Source organism: Ceratotherium simum, chromosome 24 (genome assembly GCF_057802395.1).
Source record: "Ceratotherium simum simum isolate JZ-2026a chromosome 24, ASM5780239v1, whole genome shotgun sequence".
Classification (NCBI taxonomy): domain Eukaryota; kingdom Metazoa; phylum Chordata; class Mammalia; order Perissodactyla; family Rhinocerotidae; genus Ceratotherium; species Ceratotherium simum.
Genome location: NC_141923.1, coordinates 1,386,268 through 1,408,425, shown reverse-complemented (window position 1 = coordinate 1,408,425; position 22,158 = coordinate 1,386,268). Strand labels below are relative to the sequence as shown.

General features: G+C 52.3%; 1 gene segment (V, D, J or C); it reads right to left on the bottom strand.

Annotated features, from left to right (window-relative positions):
* Positions 1-13,512: 13,512 nt before the first annotated feature.
* Positions 13,513-21,847, bottom strand: LOC101393321 (immunoglobulin heavy constant gamma 1-like). The segment is given in 7 exon segments: positions 13,513-14,726; positions 15,285-15,415; positions 17,030-17,350; positions 17,435-17,749; positions 17,884-17,928; positions 18,203-18,496; positions 21,566-21,847. Coding segments are annotated over 7 exon segments (1,206 nt in total).
* Positions 21,848-22,158: the final 311 nt, after the last annotated feature.

The window sequence follows — 22,158 nt, the reverse complement described above, 5'->3', positions numbered from 1 at the left end:
CCAGCATATACATCAATTAGCCACTGGGCACTTGAAAAGATGATTTTCTGGGGAAAACGATACTTTTGGAAACTTTCTCCCACAGTGGCTCACAAAGCCGATGCTTGTTGTGCTATATGCACAAAGAATAATCCGGGGAAACCACTTCATCCATCACAAAGCCTTCCTAAAGGACCCTTTGAGGAATGGCAATTGGACTTTGTTCAGACGCCTCCATCTCAAGGATGTAAATGTCTTAGCAACGATCTGTATTTTCTCACATCCCATTGAGGTTTTTCCTTGCAGAAGTGCAATGGCTTTTGCAGTAGATAAATTATTATTGGAAAGGATAGTTCCTGTTTTGGGAATTCCTGCTGAGTTACACAGTGACTGAGGAACTCATTTCACCAGTCAAATAATTAAATCTATTTGTGACATTCGGCCAAATAATGCAACATTTTAACTAACAGCTCAATCAAAACTCAATTGTCAAAGCTTTCAAAAGCGTTTAATGTCTCATGGCCAAAAACTCTTCCGCTAGTGTTCCTCAGTCTTAGATCTATACCCTTTGGTAAACATCGGCCGTCTCCTTTTGAAACAACAGGATGACCTACACAATTAGATGAGGGAATGTGTGAACCAACTTTGCTCAAGGGAGTTATCTTGCATTATTGTCAAGGTCTCATTCAGACACTTAAAAGAAATGAAAGGTTGGTAGCTGATTCCTTTCACAGCAGGAGATGAAGCTCCAAGGAGATGAAGACGTTAAGGATCATGGGCTATAACCTGGAGGTTTTCTTTATTGGAAAGGACACCAGACAAAAGACTCTTTACACCCCAGTTGGAAAGGACCATACCAGGTACTCTTAACCAATTAATGTGCTGCAAAATTAAAAAGTGTGGTCTCATGGATTCACATTTCTCATTTTTGAAAAAGGGCTTCTCCAGCTGAGTGTGTTTCAGCTCCTATTTCTGACACCTGACTTCAACTGACCAAGACAAATATGTCCACACAAGGAAGAGAAGATGGATCTGTTGTAGACAGCTGACCCAAGACTTTGGACCAGGCCTGTATTCTCAACTTTATATTTCCTCGTTGAGACCTTTGTAATGCTTAAATGCTGTATAATTGCTACAATATTCAATTTCTAGATTGCCTTACATTTTTATCTACCACAATACTTTACTTCCCCCTCAATTCTATAAGATAGATAAGAACTTAATTACAAAACCTTTGAATCAACCACAAAAATGTCATTTAAGGTTTTCCTGATACCATGCTTGTTTTTTCAGTGCACATCTGAATGGGCCTCTGATGGCAATGTCTCCTTACAATGGACATATTACTTTGTTGCACAAAAAAATCAGTCCAATTGTTGTATATGTGGCCCACATCCCCTTTCTAGTAAATCTGGGTCACCTTGGTGGGTTTCTCCCTTTCAAGGTACAGATTGGAAAGCTTTAAAGCAATTTATTATGATGGAAAGATGTAGTTCCAGTGTTTGCAGTTTGCCCAACACTACTAATTATGATCCTGAAACATAGCCAGTGGTTCATACTATTAACGATACAGGACACGGCCACTTACTCAGACCATCTGATTATCCCAATAATTTTCAAACAAACAAAAGAAACCAGATATTACAGTGAGAACTATGGGAGGTTTCACACAAAAATAAGATGTATATCCCCTGAGTCATGTCAGAATACGCTCATACTTAAAGAAAGTGATTGGTTTGAAAGAGACTGGTCTTAGGGCCAGACATTATTTGAGTGGCTCCTAATGGGACTCAATGGTTGTGTGGAACAAACCTCTGGTCTTGGCTACTGCCCCGATGGCTAGGACACTGCACCCTGGGCTTCCCTTGGAGGCAGGGAAGGATTTGCCCTGAGCTAATATCTGTTTTCAATGTTCCTCTCATTAAGGTCAGATAGATTCATTCAGTATTCCACTGGTATGACCACCTAGCTGCTATATTTGTTGCTTCCTTGGGACTAGAAGAAGTCATATCACATAGAAGCTGTGACTAAATTTACTCAACAAGCCCTCAATGGTAGTCAGGCAGGAATCGACTTATGAAATACTGAAACGTCTGTAGTGAGAAAGGCTGTCCTTCAGATTAGAATGGCCTTGCATATTCTAACTGCATCCCAAGGTGGTAAATGTTCAGTCATTCGAACTGAATGCTGTGTTTTTATACCTGATGAATCTTCCAATGTGTCATCTCTGCTAAAGCACATGAAAAAGCAGATGAATGCCTTAAGCAATCCTATACCCAGTCTAGACTTTTTTGGTTGGCTCCCTTCAGGTACTGGTTCGCTTTTTCAATCTGGATTGCAATTCCTTTATCTGTTACTCCTTGGAATTCTTGAATTCATCATAATATATAAACTAATTATTGTTTTCTTTACTCAGTGTTGCAAGACTACAGTAGATGCAGGCTAAAGTGCAGGCTAGAGTAATGGTTGCTATGTTACAAAATGATGTTACAAATAGATTTAATTATTTCTTTGGTGAAATGAGTTTCCTGGTCACTGTGTAACTGAGTAGGAATTCATCAATCATGAATTATCCTTTCCATAATAATTTACCTACTGCTAAAGCTGCTGTACTTCTGCAAGGAAAAGCCTCAACCCAACATGAGAACACATAGATCATTACTAAGATATTTACATCCTTGAGATGGTGGCATCTGAACAAAGTCCAATTGCCATTCCTCGAAGGGTCTTTTAGGAAGGGAAATGTGGCTTTGTGATGGATGAAGTGGTTTCCCTGGATTATACTTTGTGCATATGCACAACGAGCATAGGTTTTATGAGCCACTGTGGGAGAAAGTTTCCAAAACTATTGTTTTCCAGATGAATTATCTTTTCAGGTGCCCAACGGCTAATTGATGCATATGCTGGAGCAGTGGCAATTGTGCTGCAATGGGCACAATGGACTTTTTATCAGGCAAGAACCACACCTGTGTGGTGATGTCAAAAATTCCTTCTTTTCGTTGCCATATTTGTTTCTCTTCTTCCGGTGATTTCTTGAGGCTTTAGAAGAAAATCTTTTACTGGGTTACCAGAGTTAATAGAAATACTGGTCACTTTAGAGGCTGGACAGGATATCCAGTCTGATAATGTCCCTGCTCATCTTCTAAGTAAGACACCTCAGTAAACCAAAGTAGATAATAAAGTGCAATTACTGTTGTTTTCCTCCCATGGTGCTGGAAACAAGGTAGTAGGGTTAAGATAATGACTAGAATTACAAGTGATAACATTAAACCAGGACATATTAGAAATTGGTTTCAAAAATTTCATATAATTTGTAAAACTCTTATATTAATAACAATATGCACACAAGGACATTTGTGACAGAGGTGAGGAGCAGAACCTATTTGACAATGCTTCCCATGTAATTTAAGACACCAAACAAGCCTAATTAGTTTAGTACCTTCCTCTTTACAGGAAAAGAGAACTTCTCTGAGAAGTCCCAGGGGTCTGCTGAAAATTCTCAAAGTTCCTTTCAGGTCAAAAGAAAGACTTCATTTAGGATTTGAATTTTGAGGAAGCTTGTCAAAAATATCAAAAAGTTTAAAACACTTGGTCAAATAGGATTATAGATCATTGTGAAACAATATTTAGTTATCCATTTAACCACTGTGACAATTAAAGATTTTCAGGAAAATACAGAAAATTGAGTAGCTTTAAGAAAACCTTAGCTCCTGTGATTAAAGACCTGATAGAAAAAATACAGGAAATTTATTTTGAGAAGACATAAAATCCTTACCTTTCTGTTACACTACTCAAAAGTAAAGTAAAACCTTTCATAATCTCTTTATCAAGAGCAGACTAAAACTCCAAGAAAATTATCCTTTTAAGAGAAAGAAAACCAAATTCTAATTTTTGCACCAGCTTACTTTTGCTATTAAAACTTATTCACTTAATTAAACTCATTTTAATCTTTGCCAACGTGACCTTGCACAAAACTCTTTACTCTGGGTTCCTTTTTTACAAACCTGCTGTAACTTTGTTTCTACATTCAGAATTTGTCCCATGCCATCATTCCTCCTTGCTAGTACTTTCCTACAAATTTGTCTTTCCTAACAAAACAAACAAAAATATCTCCATTCCTTGTACCTTCTTTATGAAAACATACATCTTGCTTTTCTTAATTTTTTATATTGGCCTCCTGTGTATTGGCAGACCCACAAACACTGTCTAGAAACCTGTGCTTTCTTGTGGAAAATTTATCAGCATGGCACAAAACATGTTTATGAATAAACCCAATTATTTTTCTACTTTCTCTGAAATAAGAATCAAAAGGTAGATAAATCTACATCTAGTAATTAATGTCTAACATTTTATATTATGTGGAAATGACCTAGATACTCAATAAATTTTATCATTTAGTTTAGCAAAACTCTAAGGTTTTAAGTTACCACAACGTTTTGAAGTTATTTTAAGTACATTTAACACAGAACTATTGTTAAAACCTTCACCCAAACACTTTTATCTTTTTCACATCTGTTTAGTTTGCTTGTTCCCAATAATTATACTTAGATTGCCTCCAAAATGTCATGAGACATTAGGCAAAATCAGCTATTATTCTAAATGTTTTTTTGCTGACAAATTTTGTAAGAAGGATAACATGTCTGTATCATACCTAATGCTAATAACTCTGGAAACATGTTTGTTTCATTCAAACCAACAAACTTAAATAAGCCTTCATTTACCAAAGACTGTTTTATACCACGCTAACTTGAAAGATGTTTGGGTTAGTTTCCATTACATTTATACAAGTGTTTACTTTAAGCTAATAAACTTGAGCTCTTTTAGAAATTATACCCTCTGGAGGTAAAACTATTGCACATATACAACATATATATAGTCACATATACACAGAGAGTCCACAGCAATTGCTTTAAAATTACTGCTATGAATTAGGTACAGTAATACAAAGATCAGTAGTTATGAAAGAATAGTTGAATCCAAATTTTGTTTTAAGCTTGTTCTAGAAATATATCAGGAGAAGACACTTAAGATGCTGGATATTGGGCAAGAGCACTTCTATAGCTATTTTTCTCTTCTTTCCCTTTCAGTCTCAGGCACTGGTGATGGGCTAGATAACAGTTCCTAACAGTGAGGTTTACAAGCTTTTTGAGATAAAGGAAGTGGGTGGAATCTGAACTGCCTCTAGAGCTGCATTTCCGGTTTTGCAAAGATTTGTAAGTTTAGGATGCTTGCTCTTAATTCCTCAGAATTTGGGGTGTAACTCAAATGACGTTATAGGGTGATCCACCTGTCCAAGTGCATCATCCCTAATTGCTTCTTTCCCTCTGGGCGCTTAGTTTTATTTTAATTTAGGGAAGAATGCCTGTAAAAAATAATTCCTATCAGGCTCTGATTATCAGCTTCCAGTTTGGCCAAATTTCTGACGACAAGTTGCTAAATCATTTCAAATATATTATCAGGTTTCAGCCAGGACAAACAGTAAGTATACTTGGCAGTATTGAACAACTACATTAATCTTTAATGTAGCAGTTTTCCAGAAAATCTCTCAGTGTCTTGTTAACTCCAGGAAGGGCTCAAATTGAGCCTTCCTTCGAAGGTACGTGATGGGGGTTATCTATAAAGCCATGCCCTAATAGACTTTTTTTTTAAGTCACTCTTATAACTTAATTCTTTATTAGCTTTTTGGAATGAAACTTTCAAGAAGGTTATTTTGGCATTTTGAAGTCTTTGCTTTTAAGTGGACTTTTTAAATGATCTTAGCTACTTGGAATGTTCCTTCTAATGGCCAATGTAATTCCCCTGAGGCTGGTGGCAGTTTGGTGGAAGACTAAGCAGCAAATGGAGTGCAACTAGCATTTCTGTCTGACCATCTCTGACCGCAAAATGGGTTGCAACTGCATTTTGTCTGACCATAATTTGGGGCCCCCAACTTGATGATAATCAAGCCAAGCCCTCAGGACACAAAACAAAATTAGTAAGATTTTGCTGTTCTTTGTAAATATTTACAGCTTCTACAACCTTAATTTTTGAGCAATTGTCCTGGAAGGTGACAATGTTGACTCTGTAAGGATTAAAGATTTCTCTGTTCCATGGCTCTTAGACCTAGTGCTAAAAAGACAGGTTTTAGAAGCTCAAAGGAGCCCCAAAGAGGCCACTGTAATTTTAAATTATCTCGGTTATCTTGCCATCCATTGACAGTTATCACCATTTCTTTAAGCTCTTACAAGTGTCAGCATGAAGTCATCGGAGTTCCAAGAGGAGGCTGCCTGTTTGGGAATTGGTTGGCTCTTGGAAGCCTGACTTCCTTTTTAATTTTAGTTTCATTTTACTGTAAACTCTGAACAATTTCTAGGGACAGTGTAGTGGGTCAGAAATGAGCTGTTTGTGAGTGTCATTCCCTAGAAAGTTCTTGAACATCCTCTTACACGCCTCGGTTCCTTCCGCTAGCAGTCTCAAACTGCTGTGGGCCTCAGAGCATTGGATGACAGATCTTTATGTGCACATCATCGGATGAATCTTTAATTAATGAACACGAATGATCACAGTGGAGTTTCCTATGGGACCACTACATGTCATGAGGATTTATTCTCTGGCACTTCCACTAGGTTCTCAGTCACCTGAGAACGCCTTTCATCTGGAAAGAGCTGGTGTCGCTTCTCTTCGGAGCTGAACAAGTTCAGATTCTCATTTCTCTATCAAACAACTTGTTGAGACTTTATAGACACAATACTTTACAATTTAAAGACGAATTGAAATAAATCATCCTGCCCCATTCATTCCAAAGTTATGCCTAGGCACATCAGATTAGGACATTCCCACTAGAGTTCTCTTATCTAGGAAATGTACCAGTACCCCCCATAAGACACCCAGTCTTAAGGCTTGAAACACTCATATAATATTCTGGACCATTGACTTAAAATAAGGGGGTCCAGGTTTCAGGAAAATTCACTGGGTTCACCCAAAGAATGCAGTAAACCCGGGGTGGGGAGCCATAGAATGGGTCCCTGTTGGTACCGCATGCCAGTTCAATGTAGATTTCATGTGGTCTCATGTGAGTTTCTCTGAAATCCTGCCAAATATGCCAAGAAATGTCAATGCAAATAATCCATAATCAATCTATAAATGAAATTGAGGTGAGTTTGTTATATGAGCCAGTTTTGAGGACTATAACCCGGGAGAGTGACCTTCCCCAAGGAAGGAAGCACTCCAAAGAAGCGAGGTATACTCCAAAGAAGCAAGGTATACATGATGGTCATATACCATCTTGGAAAAAGGAACATACATCACACATGACAAGAATATCCCTTTTACTACAGTCACAGGATCCTTCATTAGCACAGTAGGTCAGTTGTCATAAGATGAGCCCAGTAGGTAGTAATGAATCCTTAGTGTCTGGGAAGAAATGCTGATATGGGGAGGATATCTTTAAGGGCATCATTCTTGGCTGTGGGTCACTGTAAATGTTTACAGCAGATGTACAATGCATGCTCCACAGGCCACGTCAGGCCTGTCTGGAAAAACAAGGTTGGGCTGAACTGGTTTTAAACCAAATGGCTTCCTCATATTCCTCAATATGTTAACTTTTCTTATGTTTTTCATTTCTTCATCATCACCAATGTTGATGAGTTTGACAAACCCCTGAGTGTGTCCTCACTAGTGGGTGTTAGGCCCATAGAGCCCACTGCGCCCGTCTATGCCCAGGATCTGGCAAGACAAGTCGTCACGTTGTGCATTAACCTGGGGTGCTTGGTGCCCCTTCTGGTTCCCATGCTGTCTGCGGGGGTTATGGTGGTGGGGCTGGTGTCGAGGAAGTTCAGTCACTCTTGGGATCATGATAGGATTCTCAGGAACCAGGCCGAGCTGTCCCTGGACCTCTCTGGGGGTGCGCCACTGTGGCTGAAGAGGACGTGACCATGCCATTTGGGCGTTCAAGCCACTGGGCTTTATCAGATTCCACGCACATGTCCCCTTCTGGCTCTGAAGGTCCTATTCTTTGAGACAAACCCTTTCACATGAGAAAGTGGGTGAGGCTGTGAATTTACTTTGTACCGAAATTTTGCAAACTGTCATACTGGACCCGGAGTCTGGCTTTCAGGACCATTTGCCCTGAGGTTACGAGAGAAAAGAAATACTTTGAAGGCATTCATAGAAGCCCTTCCCATGGCATGGTCCTGAACTGGGATGTCAGAGGCGAGGCTCATCCATTGCTGCAGGACCTCCAGAGCAGCGGGAAGAGGACACCCCGGGCCATGGCCTGGCAATGCTCATTCACAGCCTCAACTCACCTGTCTTGACAGTGCCTGGCCCCCAGCCTTGCCTCCATTCAGCACCTCATTCCAAGCAGGTGCAGAGACCACCTAAGAGCCCGATGGGCCACCGTGCGTCTCGGACCACCTGCGTCTCATTCCTGTTGTAACACGATCGCTGCTGCCCTCATAACCAGCAGGGCAGGTAAGCGATGCCAGTTCGACATTTGAGGTCTGCTTGCCGGAAGTACTTTTCACCTATTGCTGTGCAAGTCCTGGTTAGATCTAGGAAACAAAACCCTGGCAGGAATTTCGGGCGGGACTGAGGCCACCCAGGAAACCAAACCATATAAAATCGTGAGGGGAGCTGGGGGAGCGTGGTCAGGAGGAACCATTGCTGGCTTCCCGAGTCGCCCAGGTGGGGGTCCCGGGGAAGCACATGACGTTTGCTGCTGCAGGAGGCTGCTCAAACCCACCTGCACCTCACCAAGGACCCCTGGCAGGCCACTCACTCGAAATCTCAAGAAACGCCCTGATTCTCTTTGTGGCGTGTATCGGGGTGCCTGTGTGGGGTGTATGCAGGCTCAGCTGTGTGACGGGTCCATGAGGGTTAGGAGGTGCGGGCAGGGCCTCCGTCAACGGCTGTCTCCCCAGGGCTCGGGCTGCAGTAGCTGGAGGGCGCTCTCTGCTCATCTCCCTGTTCTGGGGGGTCGTGGCAACCCTGTGTCACTCCTTCTCTGCTTGTTTCCGCGGGTCACCCGTGCCCCGCTCTGCCTTACACTGGACGCTCGCCAGCTTCCCCTTTGTCCCTATTGTGTCCAGGTCCCAAGATGTATTTGTCACTGTTTGTGACCGTGATTGTGAGCTCTTGTCACAAGTCCTCACGTCTCTGTAAACTCTATGGGAACGAAGACCATGCAAACGGGAAAAGCAGAGGCTGAGTATAGTCGGAGCTGCTACAGCCAGGCAGTCGGGGCAGGAGGGAGCGTGGGAGCCTTTGTAGTGTTGTTACATGTACATGTGTTAGTTGTTACTATGTGTATATAATATATCTGTATATGTGTCTATAACGTGTACATGTAAGTACATATCATGTAATATACACGTTCATGTTAAAATGTTTTCTATGCGTAGAAATCTTCTTTATATGAAATGGGGTACTCGAGGGGGTCTGGGGAAGCAGAGTGTCCCCTGATTGCTTGGGGAGCACATTTGGCTTTCTCCTGTCAGTCCTAAGCTGGAAGTGGGGACAAACATTAGGGAAGCCGTCAGTTACTGATCAAGGCCCGGAGGTTCAGGCCGACTGTACGGGGTGGTTGTTCACTCCCTGGGCTGTGTCTGAAGATGGAGGTCTGACTCCCTGCAGGTCTGAGTGCAGAGAGCCGGCTGCTGCCCCGGCTGTCCCCGCAGTGAGGGGTGGGCATGCAGGGCTGCTACTGCAGGCTGTGGTCAGGGCTCTGTGTTCATGGGTGGTCTGGCCGCTGTCCGTTTGTGTGTTCAGTGTCTCACCACAATCCCTAAGCAGCATCTTCTGAATGTGAATCCATGAGGATCAGCTGGCAGCATAAATCTCCAGTGGGTCCTGGCCCCTCCTGGAGAGACCCCTGTAGACACTGTGCACACGTGTGGGGGCGTGGGGTGGGCAGCGGGTCCATACTTTGAAAGTGACCCCCAGGCGACACACAGTCTGCTGCCAGTGCTGTAACCCGGGCTTGACCACGGTCCTCTTCAGCACCGGTCCTCTTCAGAAACCGGACCCTGTCCTGGCCGAGAGGGAGTTGAGGGGGTTTTGAGCAAGAACGAAACAAAGGCTTATCTTGTGCTAATAAATATGTGTAAACGTTAAGGCCCCTCCTGGGTAATTGAGATCTCTGCAGCTTTCTGCTGTGACCCCAGGTGTGCTGGGCATGCACGTCCCCCTCCTGAGCCACACGCTCTCTTTCCAGAAACAGGTGCAAAGCGACTTCTGAGTCCTGACCCAGTTTCTCGGCCTCGCCCGCTGTTCTTGGATCTCAGAACAGCCTCTGCCAGGTCGGTCCTTTTGCGCTGAGCGGGTGTGGTCGACACAGGTAGAGGGAATCCTCTGGTCTCCAGCCTGCACAGTCGTCTTGGGGACAGGGGCTTCACTGCGAGAGCCTTGGCCCAGGCCTTCCAGTACCTTCCATGTTCACCACTGTGTTCCCTGGAGGTGTGGGAGTGAGCGGTACTCTGGGGGTCCATCACACTTCCCCCCCAGGCCCCCCGGAAAACAACACAGGAATCATCTACATCTGACTCCACCATGCCTACAGTAAGAGAACCATCTAGAAACACTGAAGGAGCTCAGGTAAGGGGTGACCTGTCCCTGGTGTCCACCCCCGATAGCTGGAGTGGTTTGTCTTCCAGAAGGGGAGGCCTGGTGAGGTCTGCTCAGACGTTTGCCCCGGAATCAGCTCCAACAGACTGGGCCCTCAGTTTCTGTCCAGGTGGGTCTTCGGGACTCGTCCCTCAGAGTCTGGGTGCCCCGGGCCCCCTGGCTGTGCCAGTGTCCTGTACCTGCCCCATCACTCCACTGTCAGGCAGCCTCTGACCTCCTGGCTCCCTGGCTGTGGGTGGTCTGCTTGTCAGGAGGACCGGCCGCCTGGCCAGCCTGCAGGAGACCAGAGCGAGGTGGTGCCAAGGCCAAGGCATGGCCTGGCTGTCTCCGTGCAGGGCTGAGGGCCGCCCGGGGCTTTCCGCCCCCCTCTACAGATGGTCTGCTCCTCTCAAGGGGCCTGGACTTGGCCTTCCTCGCAGGTCTCAGCCTGCTTGTCCTCTCTTCTTTCTCGGTCGGGGCAGGGCTTGCTCCTGTAGGGGGCAGGACGTTTCCCTGCTTCCATGTTAGGCCCTCTTCCTGGAAAAGTATTGGTTTTCATGTCAGAGGCAGTTAGCTTGACTGGATTCAGACTCCACGTCCATCTGCCATGTGGTTGGTCTGAGCTGAAATCTCTGCAGGTCTTTCAACCTCCCAGCCAGTGTTTCTTGATGGGCCCTTTGGAGTTTCCACTACACACGCACAGTTGAGGGATCAGCCCAGGACTGAGCAGGGATTCCATGCAGATTTTGGGGTTCCCCTTCAGTCTCCCTCCTCTTATGGACATCGCCCCTTCATTTCCAGAGGCTCTTGAAATGCAGCCATGAATCCCATGACCTGAGCCCTCTGGCCAGGATGGTGCCGTGTCTGCTGTGTTCCCCTTGCACCTGTGGCATGGCCTGGGGGGCACCTGCAGATGGACCTTCCGAGGGCTAATCTCCTCCAGTGTCTGCTTAGCTTTGGCAATTCTCCAGCGCCTTCAGCCATTGTTGTTTTGAGTAGGTTTCCGGAGTGTGTGATGCTGTCTGCAGGGGTTCATCTGGTACAAGCTGCTCCCCCACTATGGGAATTGGAACTGCTTTCTCTCATGTGATTTTTCATTTTCATTCCCCTTGTAACGAGTGTGGTTCAGCATCCTTTTCCTATGTTTAATGGCTCTTTGGATATCTTTTGTGAGGTGTCTGTTCAATTCTCTTGCCTATTTCTCTACTGAATTATGCAATTTTTCTAATTGATTTGCAGGAGTTCTCTCTATGTTCTGGACATGTTGTCAGTTGTATGTTTAGGAAATATTGTGAAAGACTCTAAGTGGACCAAAGACGACTTCTTCGGTCTTCAGTGGGAAGCATGGCACTGTCTGGCACCCTGCTCCAGGTTACTCGACTCAGCAGGGTCTCTGCACTCTCCATTGCCTTTGAGCTCTTTTACAGCTCTGTAAGTTGTAGAGAATCAAAGGCGATGGGAATTCTCTATTCTGGAAGGATGGTTGATTCTTCCCTGCCTCCTGTGGAGAAAGCCAGGTGCATTCAAAAATGCATCTGTTGATAAACTCTTTTTAGCATTCTTGATTCCACTATATCAGTGAGGGACTTTGAACTCTACTTTAAACTACTTATAACCCCTTAATTAATGAGTTAAATAGTCTTTGAAATGTGTTCATTATCTGTCTATATGAGAGTCGTGATCACCATGTTAAAACCTGTCCTTCAACATGTCGCAAATGTCTTCTCCCCATGGCCCCAGTTATCCTGGGTCAAGGAAGTTCTGTGACCGGGAGGGGGCAGGAGACCAGGTATTGAGGAGCAGACCCGAGGGAGGCTGGCCACTCCGTTCCTCCAGGGCTCTGGTTCAGGGCGCTCCCCTGGGACAGCTTCCCTCCGTCCCTTCTGTTGTGTGGCCTCACAGCGCCACAGTTTTCCCTCACAGCACTTATCACAGTGTCCTTACGTCACTGTTTGCAGGCTCATGTACTTCACGTCTGGGGTGATGGACGCAGGTGGATACTGACTGGGAGAGGCTGGCATAGACACAGGCCAGGGGAGGGTGGGGTGCATTCTCGTGGGTGCATTAGGGAAGACTGACAGAGGAGGAGGTGTGGAGCTCAGAGCTAAGAGAAGGCTGTGTAGGATTTGCTGGGTGTGTAGAGGGAGCGAACACTAGGGGAAGGGAACAGCGTGAGCAGACACTCGGGTCAGGAGGCAGTGTGAGGGACCGAGGTATTTGATACCTGAGTGGGTGGGGTCAGGGTACTGCGTGTGTGTGTTCCTGGACCTAATTTCCCTGTTTTGGGATGAATTGTGTTCCCCAATATCAAATCTTGAAGCCGTGACCCCCAGGACTTCTGAATATGGCTATATCTGGAGATAGAGTCTTTCAATGTGTAGTAAGTTAAAATGGGGTCAGTAGGCTGGGCCCTAATCCAGTGTGACTGCCTGTCCTATAAGAAGAGGGATCAGGGCACAGACACTCTCAGAGGGAGGCCGGGGCGAGGACACGGGGAGAAGAGGCCGTCTACACAGCTAGGAGAGAGGCCTCAGCAGAACCCCACTCTGCTGACACCTGCTCTGGGAGGTGCAGCCTCCAGACGTGTGAGAGAACAAATGTCTGTTGTTCAGGCCGCCCAGGCTGGTCATTGCAGCAGCCATGCTGACTCATACACACACAGCATGGGGGTCTTGCTTTTGGCCACGGCCAGTGCTGGAAGCTCCTCTTGCCCCTGGCCCCAGGCTGGCCCTGCTCTCCACCACGCCCCGTCAGCCCCCTCGCCCCTCCTCATAGCCCCATTTCTGGGCTGCCTTCCTCACCCACAGAACCCCAGGGGCTGGAGGAGAGCTGAGGGCAGGAGGGGAGGATGGGCTGGAAGGTTCTGCAGCTGGGAGGGTGTGGAGGGTGTCCCTGATGCGCGACTTGGCCAGGTTGTAGATTTCACGAGGTACATCAACACAGTGAGGTGTGGAATTTTTAAGGATGTTTTATTGTTGTTTTAAACAAAGTAAGAATAAAGAAAATCAATGGGCCTCAGAAATGTATAATGAAGGAAAAATCTACCGAAGCTACAACTGTGGCCTTTCCTTTGAGCAATCTATCTGGGCATTGTCCTCCCGTAGTCAGTGCGGGGGTCCGCCTCTCCTTCCCTTGTGCATCTGTGTCCTTCCCATCTAGAGACGCAGACTTGCCATTCACTCAGAGACGTGAGGGGGGAATCGAATCCCGGGCTGGTGAGTTCAGGGGTCTGACCTTGGTCCACCTGGGCGGCTCCCCAAGGCCATGGGCTCTCTCCTTGGTGGTCTCGTATCCCACCCCCGGGCCGTGGAGCAACCTGGAGTTCCTGCGGAACGTGGCTCAGGCCCTGCTCCAGGAGGCCATCTGCCTGCATGCTCATCCCCTCGCCATGTGCTGCCGCCCCCACCTACCAGGGCTCCTGCTGTGGCCGTGGGCCCAGGCCCTCCTCCGAGTGCTCTCCCTGGGTGGAGGCGTGCTGAGTGACTGTTAGGGTCACATCTGGAAGCTTCCCTGTTGATGGACGACGGCCCCGTGTCCTCCTGGCCTTGGCAGCAGATGTTTCCACTCGAGGATCTGAAACCACGCGTCTCCTCTTGGGAACCCTGTGTCCTGAATCCCGGCGTGGATGCAGTTTGCTTGAAGGCCCATCCCTGCCCAGATGGACATGGGCACATCGGCCCTCCACCTCCTCCAGGGTGACCGTACATGCCGACCCTGGGGGAGTCCTGGTGAGGGACGCTCGGCCCTGATGACTTAGCATCCACATAGCCCTGGTGTTTCTTGGTGGCTGCTGTGGAGCGGCTGGTGGGCGTCCATCAGCTCAGCTCAGGGTTACAACTGCTGTCCGTTTGGTTCTCCAAATGGGGTTCAGGGGGCAGGATGCAGCGTGTGGTGGCTGTGAGGCCAGAGTGTGAAGTGCAGGTCAAAGGGGCCATGAGGTCAGAGTGCGGTAGTTCAGAGTCGGGGGAGGTCAGAAAGCAGAGGAGCAGGTCTGAGGGGCATGTTGAACATCATGTACAGATGGACTAGGATCCTGTGCAAAGTCTGGGACAGCCCTGCACACCCACCCAGGAGGAGTGGCCCTAGGGCCCTTGCCTGATCATGTTCGTGTAGTCGGGGATGATGGTCCGCTTCAGCTCCACCACCGAGGAGAAGATCCACTTCACCTGCAGTGGGCGGGCGAGGGGTGAGCATGGCCTGGACCCCAACGCCAGCCTCCTGCCAGGGCCTGCCCTCCCTGCACCCGGGGCTGCCTGACAGTGGGGGGTCCAGCTGGGGACGACGTGGGGACATGCTGCTGGTGACAGTCAGTGGACTGACAGGGCATAGCATAGGGACAGTGATGGAACAGTGAGCGGGCAGTGAGGGGACAGAGAGGGGACAGCAAGAGGACATGGTAGAGACTGCAAGGGGACAAGGAAGGGACATGGTGGGGACAGTGACAGGATAGCAAGGGGAGTGAGACGACAGTGAGGGGACAGTCGGGACAGTGTGGTGAAAGTGTTAGGACAGCCCGTGGTCTGTTGGGGACAGGGATGGGTTAATGTAGGTACAGTGTGGAGAAAGTGAGGGGACAGTGATGGGCAGCAAGGGGACGGTGTGGGAACACTGAAAACATGGTGGGGAGATGAGGGGATAGCAAGGGGACATTGAGGGACATGGTGAAGACAGTGTGCTGACAGCATGGTGAGAGTAGGGGACGACGTGGGGAGGGCCTGGCCCACCTTGAAGAGGGTGACGGTGGCGCTGTAGCCCACACTGAGCAGGAAGAGTGTGATGAAGATGGAGATGGTGGTCCACAGCCCGTCCAGCTCCCCCTCTTGGGTCTCGACACAGCTCTGGTCCAGGACCATCTCTGGACAGGGAGGGGGTGGTCAGTGCTGTGCCTGCCCATGGGGGCCTGGTGCAGGGTTGGCAGGGCCTCGGGGGGTGATTCCCTCTGGGGCAGGGTGGATGGGGCAGGTGGGAGCCCCCAGCTGGGCTGGGCCAGCAAGGCCCTGAGGACTATCTCTGGGCACCAACCTCAGCTCCCCTGTTGCTCTAGCTGGGACCCCAGGACTCGTCTAGTCACCCTTGACCCAGATCTCAGCCTGGCCAGTGGGGGACAGCCCTCTCCTCTGCTCTGCCCTCTGTTGGGGCCCTCTGGGGAGAAGGTGCCCCAACGTCTGCAGGACAGAGGCTCAGGCCCCACCTCGTCTCTCCCGGGGACCAGGCCCAGAGGGCGGAGGGTCAGCAGAGCCTGTCCACAGTGGGGACCCTGTCCCAGGGAGGGGGGCTGAGACAGGGTTGGGTGTGTCCCCAGTGCAGAGTGGTGGGAGTGCTGGGCACAAGCTGGGTGTGGGGGGATTTCTGCGTGTCAGGGTGGGGGTGTATGTACCCCTGGGATGAGGAGGGCCAGTTGTCAGAGCTGGTTAGTGTGGTCAGTGTCAGGATGAGGCCTGAGCAGCCCCCGGGGTGTTGGAGGCTGTGGGGACCCTCTGGTGTCCACGGTGAGGGGTCAGGAGACTGGGCTCCGTGCTTTGTTGGGAATGTGCAGGATGCCCTTGTGGGAGCCCCAGTGTGTAAGGTCTGCTGTGTGTGTGTGTGCGTGTGCAAACGTGCATGTGTGTGGAGGTGGTGTGTGTGCTGGCACAGCTCAGTGAGAGGGGCTTGTTTTCAGTGGGTGTGGGCTCATTGTCCACGTGGGTGTCATGGATGGTCCTTTCCTTGGGCGCTCAGTGACACCTTTGGATCCGTGGGTGAGTGTCCCCACAAGTGGACAGGCCAGGCCCGGCAGGACAAAGCCGGGCAGAGCCATATCACCTGGGGGACGGTGGTGGCCTGATCTCAGAGTGCCTGAGGGGAAAGCAGGGCCTGTCGCCCTACCAGGGGCCAGGCAAGTCTCCCATATGGGTCAGAGCAACTGGGTGGACCTCTCAAGTGACCCAGTGGACAGGGAACCCCGGAGGACAAGGACGGGCCACTGTCCCACAGCTTGGGCCCCTACAGAGGAGGGACAGCCTGTGCACACATTTCCCTGAGGGGCTCCGGAGGGGCTTCTCCTGTTCCCTGGCCACACTCCAGCCCCGAGCATCTGCTGCTGGAGGGGGACCCAGAGGAGCTGCCGCCTCTGGCGATGTCCCCTCCCCTCCTCAGGCAGCCCCTCCAGCAATCCTGTGTGGCCTGCACAGCCCAGGGCTCTGAGTCTGGCTTCAGTGGGACCCACTCTTTGCCCTAATGGTGACAACTGTGGTCTCAGAGCTCGGCGGCCTTGTCCCCAGCAGGCCTGGCCATACACCAGAGCTCTGCCTCGGAAAGAACCATGACAGTGTTGCAGGGTCCCAGGGCCATGCTGGGTGCTTTATTTCATGCCAGAGGGCCCGGGAGGTGTGTACACAGGGGTGGGGGCTCAGTTGTCCTCGTGGGACCCTGAGAGCCTTCGGGGATGGAGGGAGGGCTCGCCGATATGCCGTGCATGTGGCTTATTTACCCGGAGACTGGGAGATGGATCTCTGCCTATAGTGATTGTGGAGAGCCTCGTGCATCACCGCACATGTGAACATTTCTCCCTGCTTCCACCTGTCCGTCTCCACTGAGAGCTTGCTGTACAGGAAGTAGGACCCGTCGCTGTCCCGCTGGGCTGAGGTGGTGCTGTACTTGCCCTCCGGCTCTGGATGCTCATCGCTCTGCCACTCAACAACGATGTCAGGTGGGTAGAAGTCTTTGACCAGGCAGGTCACGCTGACCGTGTTCCTGGACAGCTCGTCCCGGTGTGGGGGCAGGATGTACACCTGTGGCTCCCGGGCCTGCCCTGTGGGGACAGGGATTGGTACAGATCGTCACTCCCTGCACGGCCCCTGGGGACCCTCCCCACACCCGTCTGTCCTGCTCTCACCTTTGGCCTTGGAGATGGTCCTCTCAATGGGGGCCGGGAGGGCTCTGTTGTTGACCTTACACTTGAACGCCTTTCCACTTAGCCAGTCCTGGTGCTGGACGGGGAGGACGCTGACCACGCGGTAGGTGCTGTTGAACTGCTCCTCCTTCATCTTCGTTGCAGCCGTGCTCACCTCTGTGGCGTCCATGTACCAGGTGAACTGGACATCAGGGTCTTCATGGCTCACGTCTACCACCATGCAGGTGACCTCAGGCCTTCGGGAGATCATGAGGGTGTCTTTGGGTTTTGGGGGGAAGATGAAGACCAAAGGCCCTCCTAGAACAGGGGTGGGAGACATGGGGGAGTGGTCAGCACCTGGGCGAGCCTCTTCTTGGGTGCTCATCCCCCCACGGGCCCTGCCTGTGCTCTGCCACCTCCCGGGAGTGGAGGGCCAGGCCCGGCTGACTCACCTGGGCATTCGGGAGACTTGCTGCAGGACTTCGGGTCTCTTACGACTGCAGAGAGAGCAGACTGTGGGTTACCAATGGCCTTGGTGTGGGCTTAGGTCAGGGCTAGGTTTTGGCAGATCTGAGACCAGCTCCCACCTCTGTGGGCCCAGGGGCTGGGTTAGGGGTGTCCAGCCTGCCCCCACCCTGAGCATGGCGGAAACACCCAGAGGACCCCTCTCTGAGCTAGGGAGGCCTCCCTTGCTGCCCTGGGGTCCAGGCAGGAGGGCTGACCCCTGGCCTGTCTCGCAGGGAACACCCTCCATGCAGCCCCTCCTCTCACCGACTCTCTTGTCCACCTTGGTGCTGCTGGCCGGGTGGGCTACGTTGCAGGTGTAGGTCTGGCTCTCCAAGCTGCTGGCAGGCACGGTCACGATGCTGCTGAGGGTGTAGAGCCCCGAGGACCTCAGGACGGGCGGGAAGGTGTGCACGCCACTGGTCAGGGAGCCCGAGTTCCAGGACACGGTCACTGGCTCTGGGATGTAGCTGGAGACCAGGCAGCCCAGGGCCACCGTGGGGCCAGATGTGTCCCCACAGCATGGGGCCAGTGGGAAGAGTGATGGGGCCTTGGTGGAGGCTGCAAGAGAGGAGGCCGTGAGACCACCAGGGCCTCACCCTGCGAGAGCCTGGGCAGAGTGTCAGGTGCCCAGGCCTGGGACATCACTGACCCCAGCGCCAATGTGCTTCCAGGGAGTCTGCAGACTAGATGCCCCACGTGGCTCCCCATCCCCCAGGGCTGGTGCCTCTGCATCAACACTGGATGACCACCTTCAGGGCCCCTGCCCCCTTGTCCCCACTCTGGCCTTCAACGGGTGGCCAGCCTGATTGAACCCTCTGTCCGAGACCTGACCCGAGACCACTGCTACTGGCCGGCTTCTGCTGATCCCACAATCCAATGTCCTGTTGCCCTAGCCTGGCCGTGCCCTGGGCAAGCAGGCACCTCTCGGGTGCTGTTGGCCTCTGCCCACGCCACCTGTGTCTCCTCCTGGCCCCTCAGCACAGAGCCTTCGTCGTGACTTGTCTCTCCTTGCCAGACCCTGTGTCTTCTGAGTCAGCTCTGCAGCCAAGACACCACGGGCCCTCCTCCCCGGCCCTGCCCTCACCCTGTCCCTGCCCTGAACCCGGCCTCTGCCCTGGATCCCATCCCTGCCCTGAACCCTGTCCCTGCCCTGGACCCCGTTCCTGCCCTGGACCCAGCCCCTGCCCTGGACCCCGTCCCTGCCCTGGACCCAGCCCCTGCCCTGGACCCTGTCCCTGCCCTGGACCCCGTCCTTGCCCTGGACCCTTTCCCTGCCCTGAACCCTGTCCCTGCCCTGGACCCTGTCCCTGCCCTGGATCCTGTCCTTGCCCTGAACCCTGTCCCTGCCCTGGACCCTGTCCTTGCCCTGAACCCTGTCCCTGCCCTGGACCCTGTCCTTGCCCTGGACCCTGTCCTTGCCCTCACCCTGTCCCTGCCCTGGATGCCGTCTCTGCCCTGGACCCCATCCCTGTCCTGGACCCCGTCCCTGGGAGTTTCCTTCTCCTCCTCCCCTCTGTCCCTGAGGCCTCCCAGCCCAGGCTCCTAAATCTGCCTCTGGGCCCACCGTCCCTCCTCAGGTCCTCTTGGCATGGCTTCCTGAGCTCACCTCCGGCCCCTCTCTCCCAGAGCCCCCTGCCCTCCGCCATCCCTGCTCTTGGGCCTGTCCAGCTCCTTCCTCACTCCAGAGCCCTCCTCCAGCCAGAGTCCTTCCCCAGCCCAGCCTGCCCCTCATGTTGGGTGGGAGCCGTGCGTGGCCCTGGGCCCTCCTCTCCCCTCGGTGCCAGCATCCCCAGGCCCCAGTGTGGATCGGGGTGCACCCTCTACCCACACATCTGGGCCAGGCCTATCCCCTGTGTCCCTGACTCCTGTCTGCTCAGCCCCAGGGCCCTGCCCGACCTTTCCCCAGGCTGGCAGCCCAGGGTCAGGCCCCAAATGAACGCTGTCTTTTCCCTCCACCAGGTCCACTGCCCTGTGCCACCCTGCACTGCTTCTGTGTGTCTAGCTCTCCTACCTACGCCTCCACAGGGCCTTGGTACAGAGCTGGTGCTCCTGGACCCAAGAACTGCACCACGTCTCGTCCCACCAGGGGTGCCCCCCTGCCACTTCAGCCTCAGGGAACTTCGATCCCAGTGTACCCCTCCATCAGAACTCACCATCACCTGGCCCCTCAACCAGCTCACACTCTCCTCCCTGCACAGGGAGGACACCTGAGGCCCCTGAACCCCAGCTGGCCCTGATCCCTGTACCTGCTCAGCTCCGCCTGTCCTGGGCACCATTTATCTAAGGCTGACTGACCCTCTTCCCTGAGCTTCTAGGCAGCCCCCTGCCCCTCTTGCCCTCCACCTGTCGCTGCTTACCTCCCAAGCTCTGCCAGCCCCCTTGGAGTTCCAGGGCAGCCCCCTGCCCTTCCTGCCCTCCACCTACCCCGGCTCACCTATAGCTGCTCTGCCTGCTCCGCGGGTCCTCCTACCTGCCCTGCTCATCTGTAGCTGCTCTGCCCCTCATCCCTGGAGCTCCTGATCCACAGCAGCTCCCTACCCCTCCCTGCCCTACGATCCCCCCTCCCACAGGTCCCTGAGCTCAGCCCAGGACTGCTGGGTCTCCCCAGGGCTGCCTCTGCCCCTCCTGCCTGTCCCGGAGCCCTCAGCCCAGGGTTGCACTCTTCTTGGTCTCATTCATTTCCCAGCGTTGGGCTTTCTCTCCTGGAGCCATCAGGTGCCCACACTCTCTCTGGTCAGCTCTCCCCTTTCAGAGGCCCTCCCATGGCCTAATCCCTTCCCAGATGAGCTCCTGGCCCCAGCTGGGCCTCATCCTCTCCTCGCCCTGCAACACCCTCGGAAGACCTGTCTGGAAGTCCCCTCTGGACCTTGCTCCCTGCAGCTGCCAGGTCAGCTGCCCTGTGCCCACCAGCTCGCAGCCCCTGGAGCCCCGGCTCCTGCTCTTGACCCTCATTGCCTGGCTCCCGACGCCCCTCCCACAGCCCACTGAGCTCCTGCTCAGCCCTGTGCTGTCTGAGTTCTGAGCACACGGGAGCCCACGCTGCCCCCTTGCTCTGCTCCTGGCTCACCTGCTGCCCTTGGCCTTGGTCGGAGCCCAGGACCCATGACCACCACCACTGACCCTGCCCTGGGGCTCGAGCTGTGTCCATTGGACTGGACAGGAGGATCCTTAGGCCACCTGGGGGTCCTCTTCCTCACCTGTCCTGATCCAGGCCCCTCCCTGTGTCCTGTGCTCAAACCCATCTGTCCATCCTGGCTTCTGTCCTGCAGCAGCTCAGCTCCTGCCAGGCCCTGCCCTCAGCACAGCTGGCCAAGTCCAACCCTCAGGCTGCTGGCCTCCCAGCCCATCACGTTCCTCGAAGTCCCTGGGTACTTCAGCCCAGCCAAACTCCGTCTGTCTCTGGTAGATCCAGCTCTGTTGGCATGGGCATGCCCCCGCCCATGGCTCCCTGGTGCTGGGTCTGGGTTGGCGCTGTGGCCTGTGGGCAGCCTGCCATCCCCCTTGCTGGCTGAGCTGCTCGAGACCCTCTGTGACGTCCCTGAGGGTCTGGTCTCCCCTCAGCTCCTGCGGCTGGTTCCACTGTCCCCAGTTCACTCCCTCCCCCTCCTCCGTGGGGACCCCACTCACCAAGGGTGCAGGCCATGAGTACGGATCCCCCGCAGTCCAGTCTGGATCTCTGACGAGCCCCCGCCCCCTCTGTGCTCTGGCCCCAGGCACGTGTGGCTCCTTGTGGCGCCGTGTTCTGTGCCCACTACCCGGCTCCTCGGAGTTCATAGCCTGGTCCTCGGAGGTGTGAACTCCCTCCCGATAGCCCCGCAAAGACTAAAAATGGGGTTGAAACCAGGGGGTACCTCTTGCTTCCTGAAGTTCCTTTTTCTTCTGGGTGGTTTGTGTCTCAGAGGGCCTGGGAGGAGTTGATACGTGGCCGAGGCTGCCTCACGTGGGTGCGTGGGAGTGGGGTGTGGCGGGTGCCAGGGACCCAGGGGAGAGTGCCGGAAGCCCAGCCTCTTGTGCTTCTCTTTGCACTCTGCCTCCCACAGGGATTATGCCCACTTGACCCACCTGATGGGCCTCTCACCTGAGGCCTCTGGTCCCCCAATCCCCAGTGGGCACCTCTTCTTGCCCGGGTCAGCGTGCAGTGTGGACACAGGCTGTCCTGCTCACAGCCCGCAACCTAGCCCAGGGCCTCGTCCTGTCCACCCACCAGGATGGCCTCCCAA